Raw genomic sequence first — 13,290 nt, 5'->3', positions numbered from 1 at the left:
AACCATAAACCTTTAAAACGATTAAGATTACTCTTTTGATTTTATCACAACACTTCCCCTAAATCAAAAAATGAATAAGTTCTCTCTATAAAAAATAAGGAAAAATTAGGTACACAAGTCTAACATTCCTATCAATTTCTTAAGATATTCAAATTTAATTTTAGGCAGAGCCTTAGTAAATAAGTCAGCAGCTTGTGAATCACTACTGCAGTGAGACACACCTAGTTTATTGTTCTCATAAAGTTCTCTTATGAACTTGTATCGCACATCAATATGCTTTGTTCGGTTATGGAGAACATTATTCTTAATTAATTTAATCGCACTTTGGTTATCTACATTAAGTATAGGCATTTCATCAACAGAACACAATTCATTCATCAAATTTGAAATCCACACAGCTTCTTTTCCAGCTTGACTGGCAGCCACAAACTCTGCCTCTGTTGTCGATAAGGCTATACACTTTTGACGCTGGTTCTTCCACCCAATAGCACCACCAGCAACAATGAAAACCATTCCTGAAGTAGACTTTCTACTAAGGGGATCACCTGCATAGTCTGAGTCGCTAAAGCACTGGATATTACATTTTAAATCAGCTTTAAACATTATTCCACACTTTGTAGAGCCATTAAGGTATATAAACGTTCTTTTCACCAAATTCCAATGTTGTTGCTTTGGTTTTTCCAGTACTTGTGACAGGACTTCTACCACATAGGCGATATCAGGTCTTGTGACCATAGCCAAAACCATTAAGCTTCCTATAGCTTCACGGTAAGGCACATTATCAGGAAGACATGGTGAATCTTCATTTGTAATGAAGCCTTTTTCTATTGGTACACTAACTGGATTGGATTCTAACATATTAAAGCGATTCAGAATTTTTTACAATAAGTTTCCTGGTGTATGAAAACGTTACCATCATGAAGATATTCAATTTGCATACCCAAATAATGAGTAGCAGCTTCAACAGTTACGGAAAATTCTGCTTTAAGTTTCTTAAGAAACTCATTAGCTATCTCTTCTTCTTTGGTGGCTATGATACCATCATCAACATAGACAATTAAAATAAGTGTTTTACTTTCATTATAAAACAAACAAGGATCTGCAGAAGATTGTTGCAAACCACAGCTTTCAGCAAATATTTTGAAACGCTCATTCCAACACCTTGAGGCTTGTTTAAGCCCATAAATACTTTTGAGCAACCTGCAAACTTTATTAGTTCCATCATTAAATCCATCTGGTTGACTCATATAGATTTCTTCCACTAATTCTCCATAAAGAAATGCCGTCTTTACATCAAACTGTGAATGCCACAATTGCAAGTCATTTCTTGTAGCAATGCATACATTTGCAGAGACAGTAGGTGCTCGGACTCTCAGTTTCAAAGCATATAGACCATTAGCTGTGCAGTCGCCCTTTAATCGCACATTTCCATTTCGAATAAAAACGCATTCAGTTCTTGTTGCTTTAAACTCAAAACCCTTGGCTATAGTTTGTCCAATAGAAAAAAGATTTTTACAAATATCAGGAACATACCACACAGAAGCTAAATGATTTCGTTCCCAATTACCACAGATTTTCATTTCATCATTGATAGTACCTTCACCATAGGCGAATATGGCATCATTGTTTCCAATGTACACTTTCTTTGGTACATCAAACTGTTTAAACTCCACAAAATAATCTTTATATTTCGTCATATGAGCAGTAGCTCCACTATCTGCCAACCAAACTTCATTGTTTGTGTTACTTTCACCAAAGCACATGAAGGCATCACCATCAACTTTGTTTTTATTTTTATTTTTATTTCTGTAGCAATCTTTTGCAAAATGTCCAACTTTTCTACAAACATAGCATTTTTAACAGTTTTTATTAAATGTAATTAGTTATTTTCAGGAAGTTTCAGTTTGCAGGTAAGCACTTAGATTTTAATATTGAAATTTCATGATTTACTTTCATAGTAATTGTTGTTCTAAAGTATTCGTTGACTTCTTAAAAACCCGATTACTGACGTGGCAGAACCGCCTTCCAAAAAACTTTGTATTTTGTCAAAGAAAAAGTCATTAAGAGATGTAAAGTGCTGTGTAACGTCAAAGAAGGATGGAACATGACAGAATATAACGCATCTGCAGCAGAACTGGATATGAAGACAAAATTGCAGGACAGGAACACTTTAATTGTCCACTAATCTTCAGATTTCCTGCTATGTTTTAAAAAACTTTATTTGTGAAAACCTTTAGCGTGGCGGACAGCTGGCCGCCTTAGGTGGCTAGTTAACAATAAAATATAGTTTCATAAAGTGTGATGGAATGTGTTAAAATACAGTAAATGTGTTAAAATATAGTAATTTTCTCATTTTACCTTACAACCTAGAGTAAAAGCCATTTACTAGGTTAAAGATACTTTACAGCTTATATTTTCTTAAAAAATGTATGGTAATAATAATAACTATAATTTTTAAAGCCAGAATTTCCGATAAACCGTTACCATAATTTGGGGTAACTGTTTTACGAAAAAATTCTAAATGAATGGTTTAAATAACTTATATTTTAATTTCATTTTTTATACCAAACATGTGTTTTTTTAATTAAAAATGTCAAGTCAAAAATGGCAATTACAGTGAGGTAATTTTACCACATTTTTTTTTCTCCAGGTGCTTTTAATCGTAAATCTACACTGTTCCCAATAGAACACCGAAGTCATGCATCACTGGCTGCGGTCAGTAAGAGGGTGGGTGACCACTTTGATCAGCCTACATAGGGACCGAGGGTGCGCGGTATCGGTCTTCGTTAAACTGTTCTACTGTAAAGTGCTCAACTTCGCGCTCAGATCGTCAGGCTACCAAAGCGGAGTAGCCATCACCTCTGCAGAGGATCAAAATTGTGATGGCATGTCTTCGGTTCATCCTCAGGGATGTATCCCAGGTCGTCGCCAATAGCCCATTGTCCATCTCTAGTGCGACGTAAATAAAAAACCTACCTAATCGTAAATCTATATTAATTATTTAAATAGATCTGTAATACTTATAATCATATATTTATAATGCTTGTTATCCTTAAATTTCATTTTCCGATATGAATAGAAAATTTTAACTACTTATAATCACTAACTTGTGAAAGGTAACTATGATAAGGATTCATCCTCATCACTAGAATTAGTCAATTAGAAAATAATTGTCCGATATGAGTAGAAAATTTTGACTATTTATAACCGCTAACTAGTGATCTGTAATTATGATAAGGATTCATCCTCATCATTGAAATTAGTCAATCAGCAATCCTCATTTTTTTTCTGTTTTTACAAAAGAAAAAAAAAGAACTATTTGTTTAACGCAAAATTAAATATTTCAACATTAAAAACTTTTTACATTAAACAAATAAGTTCAAAATTAGAAAAAATTAATGTCCTCACTTGTACCACATAATATTATAAGCAAATACTTTACTATTACAATGAAGGTTTATGCTTTGTGGAACATTTAAAATTAATAGCAGCAGTTCTTTTTTTCTTGTTGCCTCTTAAACTAATGGAAACTAGTTTCATGACTTAAATTATTTATAAACACCTTTTTCTACATATTCAGATTGAGCATTCGGTTGAAAATGTATTCTTTTCTGTTAAAAAATTTGACTAAAAAGTACTTTTTATTTGTGCACGGAAGAGATGGTACAAATTAATTAATTTATTTTTAAATTATTTAATTAATTTGTAGAAAAAAAGAGTTAGCAGCGACAACTTCGCACTGTCTTATTTCTAAGCTGTGAACACTATCATCCGAGCATAAGAAAATATGTTTTTAATTTGCAACAACTTTTATTAAATTCAACTAAGGTTTTTGATTTTGAATGAATTTAATTATTTATATATTTTGTATGAAAATGCATTAAAGAACAACTTTTATTAATATTAATTCAAAGAAATTATATATCAATAGAGTTAACATGTTAAAACGTTAAAAAAATTATTTCAATTTTAAATAGAACCATTTTAATTAATGTTAAAATAAACATAAAGTTATCAGTTTTTCTGAAGTTATTATTAGAACCACCAATTATTATTGAATTTCTCAAACAAAATTTTTAAAAAAAATTGAATTTTGAATCAGAATAAGATTCTGTTCGATATGATAATTCTTTGAATACCTTAAGTAATACTTTAAGTACTTAAATTATTATTCTTTCTTGTCTTACAAATTGTTTTCAGAATTTCGAAATCAACAATCTGAAATTTTTGATATAATCAATATTTGATATAAAAAACCTATGTTTATTAATTTACTGACTTAAAATACGTCACCGCAAAAATACTCTGGAATCTGATCTTATCTGTTGCTATTCGTTTTCTTGCAATCAAATTTCACTTTTTGTTACTACTGTTATGCGTGACAATTTGCAGAGCACATATTGATTGAAATCAACAAAAACTAACAAATGGATTGATTATTTTTGTAATGTATGAATGGATTGCATATTAATTAACAATGTAATAATATCCGGATTAAATTATGGTCAAAAGTACAAGTACTCAGAGTATCAGTACTTTTTACAGTAAAATATTTCAAGGAACAAAAAAACAGATATACCGTAATTTTAACATTAATAGTTACTGCAAAATAACTGAACCAATGTAATTATAAATATTACTTTAAAAATTACGGTAAATTATTGTAAAATAACTGAATCACTGTAATTAAAAAATATTACCATAAAAATTACGGTAAATTAAATTACTGTAAAATAACTGCACCACTGTAATTAAAAGATATTACTGTAAAATTTTGGCAAATGAAATGATTGTAAAATAATTGAATCAATGTAATTAAAAAATATTACTATGAAAATGACGGTAAATTAAATTATGGTAAATTGAATTAATGAAAAATAACTGAATCCCTGTAATAAAAATTAAAAACAAATTGAATTTTATGTCGAGATGGAGTTAATGGATGATGCATTAGTGGTGACAGTACTTTTTTTACCATAATTTGATCAAGAATTTCTTAGACTACAATTTCCTTATCTATGGTTATTATTTCTGTTGTTTGCATTCAAAATTTTATTTTTTCCATTGTTAAGCTTAGCAAATTGAGATTATTACGCCTATTTGATATCAACAAAAACGGATGATGGGTCATTGTTGTAATAGATATCTATTATTGTTGTAATAGAGAAATCATTGTTATAATAGATCTATCAATTACATTTTAATCAAAACATAATGATGAAATTTGTTGTATCTCGCATTCTTATTAACAAAGAAAAAGGTATTATTGATTTATATAATTTTTATTATGTATCAATGGATTATGTTTGAATCAATAGATTATGATGAATTCATAGAAAATGAATTATTTAAACTAGAATTCCGAAATAAACCATTGACTGACAATAAACTATATGATTCCACAAACAACAATGTAACCTTTCTTTACATTATTAATATAAAAATTGAAAATCATTGGATTCTATCGCAAAAAGTCGCAATTAGTGAGTTTTATTTAGCAATGAAAATCAACTGGTTTTCTGAAAGACATAAAGTGCAGCGCGCAGCACAATCAATAGCATAAGGATGAGGACGCTATAGTTTCGCTTCTAGAAACAAAAACGTTCTTCATTGTCACAAAACAAGATGACTATAGTAAATGCAAGTTAAACAGTTAATTGGTGAAGCGTGTTTGTTTCAAGTTGTGTTTTAATATGGAGGAAGACTCTTAGAAATGAAACCATAATATGTTCACTCTTATGTTATTTTTATCGCTTTATTTAAGTTGGATAGTTTTTATCAAATGATTTTGTTAAAAGTAACCATTTTCGGAACTAGAATAATTGTTAAAATGATATAATCTACATCAATACTTTATTTTAATGACATAAATTAATGATTAAAATCCAACATGAAAGCAACTGCTTCTTGAAATAAAACGTAAAATAAATGATATAGTTTGAAATTTTCTTTGTGTTGTTAAGAGTAACAAAAAATAAATTTTTTTATTAATTTATGATGCAATAATTTATGGTTTACTTCATAATTTTTAGTTTTAAAGATTTTTAGTTTCGTGAAATGCGCTGCTCAATCCAAATTGTTAAAGTAATAATTACGAAAAAACTAATAAAATAGATACACTCAAATAGCAGTTATATATTTCAGATACTTTGAATCAAAAGCAAATTTTTAATGTAAAACATATTTTGTAACTTATTAACATGACTAGTATTTAATTTTTACTGGCATTTATTATAGAAATTTTTTATCTTATTTTATAGTCTTTTCTTTGCTAATGATTGCTATTAATGTAATACTAGATTACTATTTTAATTCTACGAGTCTCTGATTATAATGGGGAGATAATTAAGAAATTCGTTTTTATTTAATAAGTAGCATTTATTAAATAAAAAAACTACATATATAATATAATAAAAAATAGAATTTTTATTATTAGTTTTAGTGATTTGAAATAGCAGGAAATAGAAAACCGATATCATGAAATGTAAGAAATAAAACTGCCATTTTTGAAAATGCAAAACACTTGCACTTACGAAATTTTCGAATATTTGTACAACAGATTGTACTGTATGACTGTGTCATGGCATAGGGGTAAGTGCACTCGCTTTTGAAATAAGATTTCCTGCTTCGAATCCCAGTGATGCCAAGAAACTAATTTACTCATAATTTCCCGATTTCACGCTGCGTTTCGAGTCGATTGAGCTTTTCGATTAGTAGCATTATGTTTAATGCTTTTGACGAATACCACCTTGTCGAACAAGTGAAGATAGTTAATTCCTTAATTCGACGAAGCGGTTTAATCAAATACGTGAAATTAAAGTATACTTTTCTTTGCAGAATAGAATTCTCAAAAAAAAAAAAANAAAAAAAAAAAAAAATACAGAGTATCTAGTAATAATTATGTCAGATGTACACTAAGATTTTAATACTTATTAAAATTGCATAGCCCCAATTTCAACTAAATATTAAAGCATTACTGCTTGCTATATATTTCTAAAAAAATTTAAAAGTGACCCCCAATACCTTTAAGACAGAGTTGTAAGCGTCTCACAAAATTGTATGATATGCAACGGATGATACGCAACGCATGAACAAATTTCTTGCTCTATTCCTTCCACGATAAACTTTTTCAACATCGCCAAACCCTTTTGAAAACTAACCTTAACTCTTGTCTCTAAGATGGAACAAGGCAGAGTATCCATTAGGTTCAAGTCTGGTAAATAAAGTGGACATTATTTTACAGTAAAAATATCATTTAAATGGTCAACCAGCATTTTTGATTCCTTTAGCTCCATATTCTTTGTGTATAACCAACTTTCATAAGCTTGTTTTCATGCGTGCTTGGATCAATACAGGATTATTCATAATTCCCTCGGTTGTTTCGAAGCGTTATAGTAAAAAAAACGAAGACGAATATGAAAAAAAGAAACATATGAAATTATTCCGAAACTATTCAAGTTTTACTTACATACACTACAGGTGCTCTATGTGAACCCTTGGTCATACGGCATACATCAATGCGATAGTGCAGTTCCTGCCCGGAGGGAATTATGAATAACCCTGTGTTTATTGCAAGAGCTGTGATTGCTCAGGGGATGGAGCGTTCGCCCTCCAATGAGGTGAACCAGGTTCGAATCCCAGCAATGGCTGGTTGATACAAATCCCGCATCCGTCTTACACCGACCACAGTGCTGATGTAAAACATCCTCAGTGGTTAACGGATCATGGGTTAGACTCTCCTTGCCGCCGGGCTAACCGAGGGAGATTTTCGTGATTATTCCCTCCATGTAACGCAAATGCGGATTAGTTCCATGAAAAAGTCCTCCAGGAAGCAAATTTCTTCCAATACTTAATCCAGGAGTTCCCTTGTCTTCTGAATTGCATTCAAATTTACAAGGTTACGAAGTTGAACATTAGTAGTAAGCCCAAAGAACTGGTTCGGCTGTTCATCGACGGTTATAAAATAAAATATTTAACACAAAAATGTAAAAACTTTGGTGTATTAAAGGTAATCCGTGTTACTTCTTGTCACCCTCTAAATTACGATACTCCTTTCGTTACATTAGCTTTTAAAAAAATTGTCATGGACATTCGTGTCTTTTTATGATTAAACTTAACTGTATTGTTCGGGAATTAACCTTAAATTTTGCTTATTAGCATTCAACTTTGCAACCTCACTCACTACTCGAAGGTAATTGTCTCGTTTAGGTGTTTGTTTCTAGATTAATTGATTTCAACTACAGTTCATCACGTTTCGATCATGGAACATTTTCAAAAAAGGCAGGTGTTTCGTGCGAGGATTCTTATCGTTGTTCAGAAATTAATTACAGCGTAGAACAGTGGCGTTTTTTTTTAAAATTTGACGATAAATGAGTATAGGGGAGAAATAATATGCTTCATTATAGCATTTAAAAGTTATCTCATTAATTGAAGTATTGTCTGAAGTTGATTTAACGAACCTCGATTTACCGATTTTATTGGTTTAGTGAATTTTTCATTCCCCCGATTAAAGAAGGCAAAACCCTCTATTTAATGAATAATAAATAATCCCCAAATTAGCAAATTATTTTAACACTCTTAAATTTTAAATTTTTTTATTAAATTAAATTTTTTATTAGCAAAAATTTATTTTGACGTCATTAGATTAATTTGTGGCGTAACTATCACTACGAATATTAAACATCAATTCACTAGGATATAAGACGTGCTAACTCGAGTCAATCTTGGAGTGCCTTTTGATAGATGAAGATTGGCACTGTCTATAACCACTACCTTACCAACAGTGGTGATACACGTACGTGCTATGAACACGCCTATCAATGGATAATACACATTGAAAAATTTACTTGCTATTTGTGACTGCGGCAATATTCTCTTCGCTCTGTTGCTTCTCAGTCTCATTTATTCACAACGGGATCCTGCGCACACTCAACTGCTAATAGCAACACAGAATAAACCACACACACGCAGCCGTGAACTTAATACAGCTCTCACGGCCAACACTCAGAACTCTGTGAACTAAATACAGCTCTCACCACAAGCGCTCAATTTCGGTAAACGTAATACACTTCCCTCAGTCTTTCACAAATACGGCAACAATCCGTGGTATCCGTTCATCGAATTCCATCCCTGATAAAATTCTGGTGGGAGAGTATTGTGGAGTAACTACCACTAAGATTATTAAACATCAATTCACTAGTATATAAGACAAGCTAACTCGATTCAATCTTAAGGTACCTTTAGATAGATGAAATTTGGCATTGTCGATCTCTACTCTCGCCACAGGTTTATTAGGATGGAAATGGAATTTTCTTTTCCCTACTTATCATCATCCCTCCAACCTCTCAATTACAGGATTTATGAAATGACAAAGTCGTGTTTTCCCTAAAAATTGCTACTAGACGTAAATGTCACCTGTTCTGTAAACATTATTAAAAATTAAGTGGATGATGTAATGGAATTTCCTTTTCCTTACTTATCCTCATCCCACCAACCTCTCAATTACAGGATTTATGAAATGGCCAAGTCGTGTTTTCTCGAAAAATTGCTACTAGACATAAATATCACTTGTTCTGTAAACATTCTTAAAAAATACGTGGATGATGGAAATGGAATTTCCTTTTCCATACTTATCATCATCCCACCAACCACTCAATTACAGGATTTATGAAATGGCCAAGTCGTGTTTTCCCTAAAAATTGCTACTAGACATAAATATCACTTGTTCTGTAAACATTACTTAAAAATAAGTGGATGATGGAAATGGCATTTCCTTTTCCTTACTTATCATCATCCCACCAACCTCTCAATTACAGGATTTATGAAATGACTAAACCTTGTTTTCCCTAAAATTTGCTGCTAGACATAAATATCACTTGTTCTGTAAACATTATTAAAAAATAAGTGGACGATGAAATCGTAGCATAATTAAGAAGAAATAGATCATTCTGATACTGGGATAAATATACAAGGGGTAAAATATGCAGTGTGACTGCTACGGTGGTTCTATTTTAGTAAAAAAAATAGAATATAATGATGCACTCACTATCAAGGAAATCCACATCAAATTACGGTAAAGAGTACTGCCACCCTGTGCGCATCATCCGTAAATTCCATTTTAACGCAAAAATCATTTTTACCGTAGAATATTGTTAATTTTACAGTAATATTTATTTAATGATGCAGATTTCAAGATTTTACAGTAAAAATCATAGTACATCAAATTTTTTGTTCCGTAAGCTTTTTCGGTAGAAATGGATCTTATGGTAAAAGGTAACGGTACCTAGGGTGCCGGTGCCTTCAACCGCAGTTTCATCTGGAATTTCTTACTGTGCACCACAAAAAGTGGGCAAACAATACTTTATTAGTAGTAAATCTACTCATCTTTTTTTTCTGAATTTCAAAATTTAAAATAAATAGGTTAAGTATCTTTCAAGATATGATTAAAAAAAATTTTGAAAAAAACGAAAGAAAAATATTGGTCGTTGACTTAATGGATTAAAATTGAGAAGAATTTTCGGAATGTTGGTGCGATACTTATTGATATTTGCGAGATGTTTCGAACATTGTATTGAGTTTATTAAAATTCAAAATTTAATACATCTTACGACATCCCTCCAAACAAAACAATTAATATTGGACTTGGGTCATTTGCGACATTATTTTTAAATTTACAAACTAATAAAACGTAAAATTGTATAACAAATATTGGTTTTCAATACTATAAAATTCCTGAAAAGTCAATATAGTTTAGAAGTTAATATAGTTACTATTTTGAAATGAGATACTGTCTGAATTAGAGTTCTTTTTTTTGTTTCTTTAAATTGTTTTTTGGTAACTAGCGTTCTGATTCTCCACAAAATAAAACACAGGAAATAACAATTTTTTTAGTAAAAACTATTATGGAAAGAGAAATTTTAAAAAGTAATTTTATACAAAATTTAAAGATGATTTTTTACCCACATTTCTTGTATAAAATAAGAGTATACCTTCTTGCAATTCAACATTGGTAGAATATATTCTAAACTTTCTTGTTGCATATGCTCCAATGAACATTTTTTTAACCGAAATGACGACAGTTAAATCAATTATTTTATTTCGGAAATGAAGCTTTAAAATGAACAAAATATTCAAATTTCCTAAACTATGTTCATATTCTGTTTTTCAGGTTTTGATCAGAACTATGTGACTTCGAATTTTTTAAAGCTAAAGTGCCAGTAAACTTCTAAAATTAATTCGCTTATTACAACTTCTAAAAGGAATTTAATTTGTTTAAGTAAAAAATTCCGACAACTTTATAGTAAAGGTACTTTTTAAATTGAGTTATAGGGCAATGTCTGTGAAAAATGTTGAAATAAAAATATAAGTGTGACAAGTTTATCAGCAAAAAGAAGAAACTTTTTTTAATTCTTCTTCAACTTTTCAGGGGCTTACATTTAAAACTTTCACAAATTTATTGCATTCTTCTGAATTTCTTGAGCTAAGCATTGTAAGTTTTCGTGATTTTCCTCATCATGCACATCAAATGCGGTTAAGTTTCATTCAAAAAGACGACTTCGTCCTAATGTTTCATTCGAGAATTCCCTTGTGCTTTTGTATGAGTTTAAAATTACAAAGGTATCGGAGTCATTATCACTGGATATCAATTGATAATTAAACATAAACACTTAACAAATATTTTAGGAGGCATTTGAAAATTTATGCTTCTAATTTTTGCATATATTTTAGAATGTCATAGCTTAAAAAAAGGTTTTTTTTAGCTATAGAGTAAAAATACTCGCACTTTTATTTGTTTTTGTATTTTCTATACTTACAACAGGTTGTTATCCATGAACATTATTATGTTTTTTTTCTTTTTCGTTTTTTATCCGGATTAATTAATTTCCGGAAAACGAGGTAATTAATAAAGGTATCTATTGACAAATATGATTGTAAATGTATATAAATGTATCTAAATTATATTCAAAATTTCACGCCACCATTTTTTTCATAAATTTTGAGAAATATGTAATTTAAAAAATTGCAAAAACATAAATGAGTAAAAATGCTATAGAGAAGAAAAATCAAATGCTGTAAAAATAGAACTAAGTTATTTTTATGATACAACCTATTATAGGAATAAATAAAAATGCAATTATTATTTTTTAAGTGTAAAAATAATAAAATTACTTTATTTTTACAATTTTAAATGAAATAATTAAAAAACTATATCATATTATAACATCGATAAAAATGTAATTTTCTAACCATTTGAAAAAGAATTAGTTAAGTTATTAAATTTGAAAAAAATCAGTATAGTCACCTAATTAAAAACAATTAAAAAAATTTCCTTTTCCAATTCACCTAAAATAGCTAATATATTTGCAGATAAATAAACATGCATTCAACAACCACGCAAAATTTTATTTATTTTAGGATTTATTGCTCATAAGAACTGGTTGCGTATTTAATTTCACAATATATATTTTCTACAAAAAATTAATTCCTTTAAAAAATATTCATTTTACAAATCAATAACTTTTATGCTCAAACTTTAATAAAATATAGAATAAAATAATGAACATAGTGTTTTAATGCAATCTTTTTAAATTATAATATTTAAATTATTTTTAATAATGTTCCTAAACAAAATGTTAATAAATACATGAATCTCTAAGCGGTTTAAAAAAATCTTACCTTTTTAATCCCATTCTAGTAAATCAATCTACAGCCAGCCAGAATCAAATCACTCTATATGTCCTTTTTTGACTAAATACTTTAAATAAATTAATGTCACATTTTTTTTCTCCAATTTGAGATGTTATGAAAATTCAAAATTCATATAACTTAAATAAAATCAACTCCAACCGCAAAAATAGCCAATCCAAGATTATTTGCAATGTACGTAAAGAACAATTAAGCCATTTCCAAATATTTACAAAAATATCCAATGGACGAAATAGCTATTGTAATTCATTAAACTCTTTAAGACTTAACTCATCACACTCCGTTACAAAATTGAGCCTGATCTTAGGGTGCGGGAACTCATCTGGGACTTCCATGCCACAGACGAATAAGATCCGGGGGTGGGGGAAAAAGAATAACGTGTTCGAAGACGTCACTTTACTTGAAGGGATAAACTGTATCGTATTACGAATTTCATTCATAAGTTTGGTAGATCAGAAAAAAAAGGGTAGTACGTTCGTGTTTAGGAAAATAAATTTATGTATATACATGAGGATAGTTTGATATGGATAGAACATAAGAACGAATATTGCACTATAAGGGGATGTTCCTTACTTTTTTTTTCCT

The 13,290-nt window shown here is 29.8% G+C and overlaps 1 protein-coding gene across 2 annotated transcripts in view; it reads right to left on the bottom strand.

Moving 5' to 3' along the window:
- LOC107445377 (collagen alpha-1(IX) chain) overlaps nucleotides 1-13,045 on the bottom strand; it is a 158,994-nt gene extending 145,949 nt beyond the window's left edge. For both annotated transcript variants that reach the window (XM_043039897.2, XM_043039898.2), the window contains exon 1: nucleotides 12,676-13,045. In XM_043039897.2, coding sequence (XP_042895831.1) covers nucleotides 12,676-12,689 — 14 coding nt within the window. In that variant the 5' untranslated portion in view covers nucleotides 12,690-13,045. The remainder of the gene's footprint in view (nucleotides 1-12,675) is intronic.
- Between the last annotated feature and the right edge of the window lie 245 nt (nucleotides 13,046-13,290).

The sequence above is a fragment of the Parasteatoda tepidariorum genome, chromosome 4 (assembly GCF_043381705.1).
Source record: "Parasteatoda tepidariorum isolate YZ-2023 chromosome 4, CAS_Ptep_4.0, whole genome shotgun sequence".
Taxonomy (NCBI): domain Eukaryota; kingdom Metazoa; phylum Arthropoda; class Arachnida; order Araneae; family Theridiidae; genus Parasteatoda; species Parasteatoda tepidariorum.
This window is presented reverse-complemented; position numbering and strand designations above follow the sequence as displayed.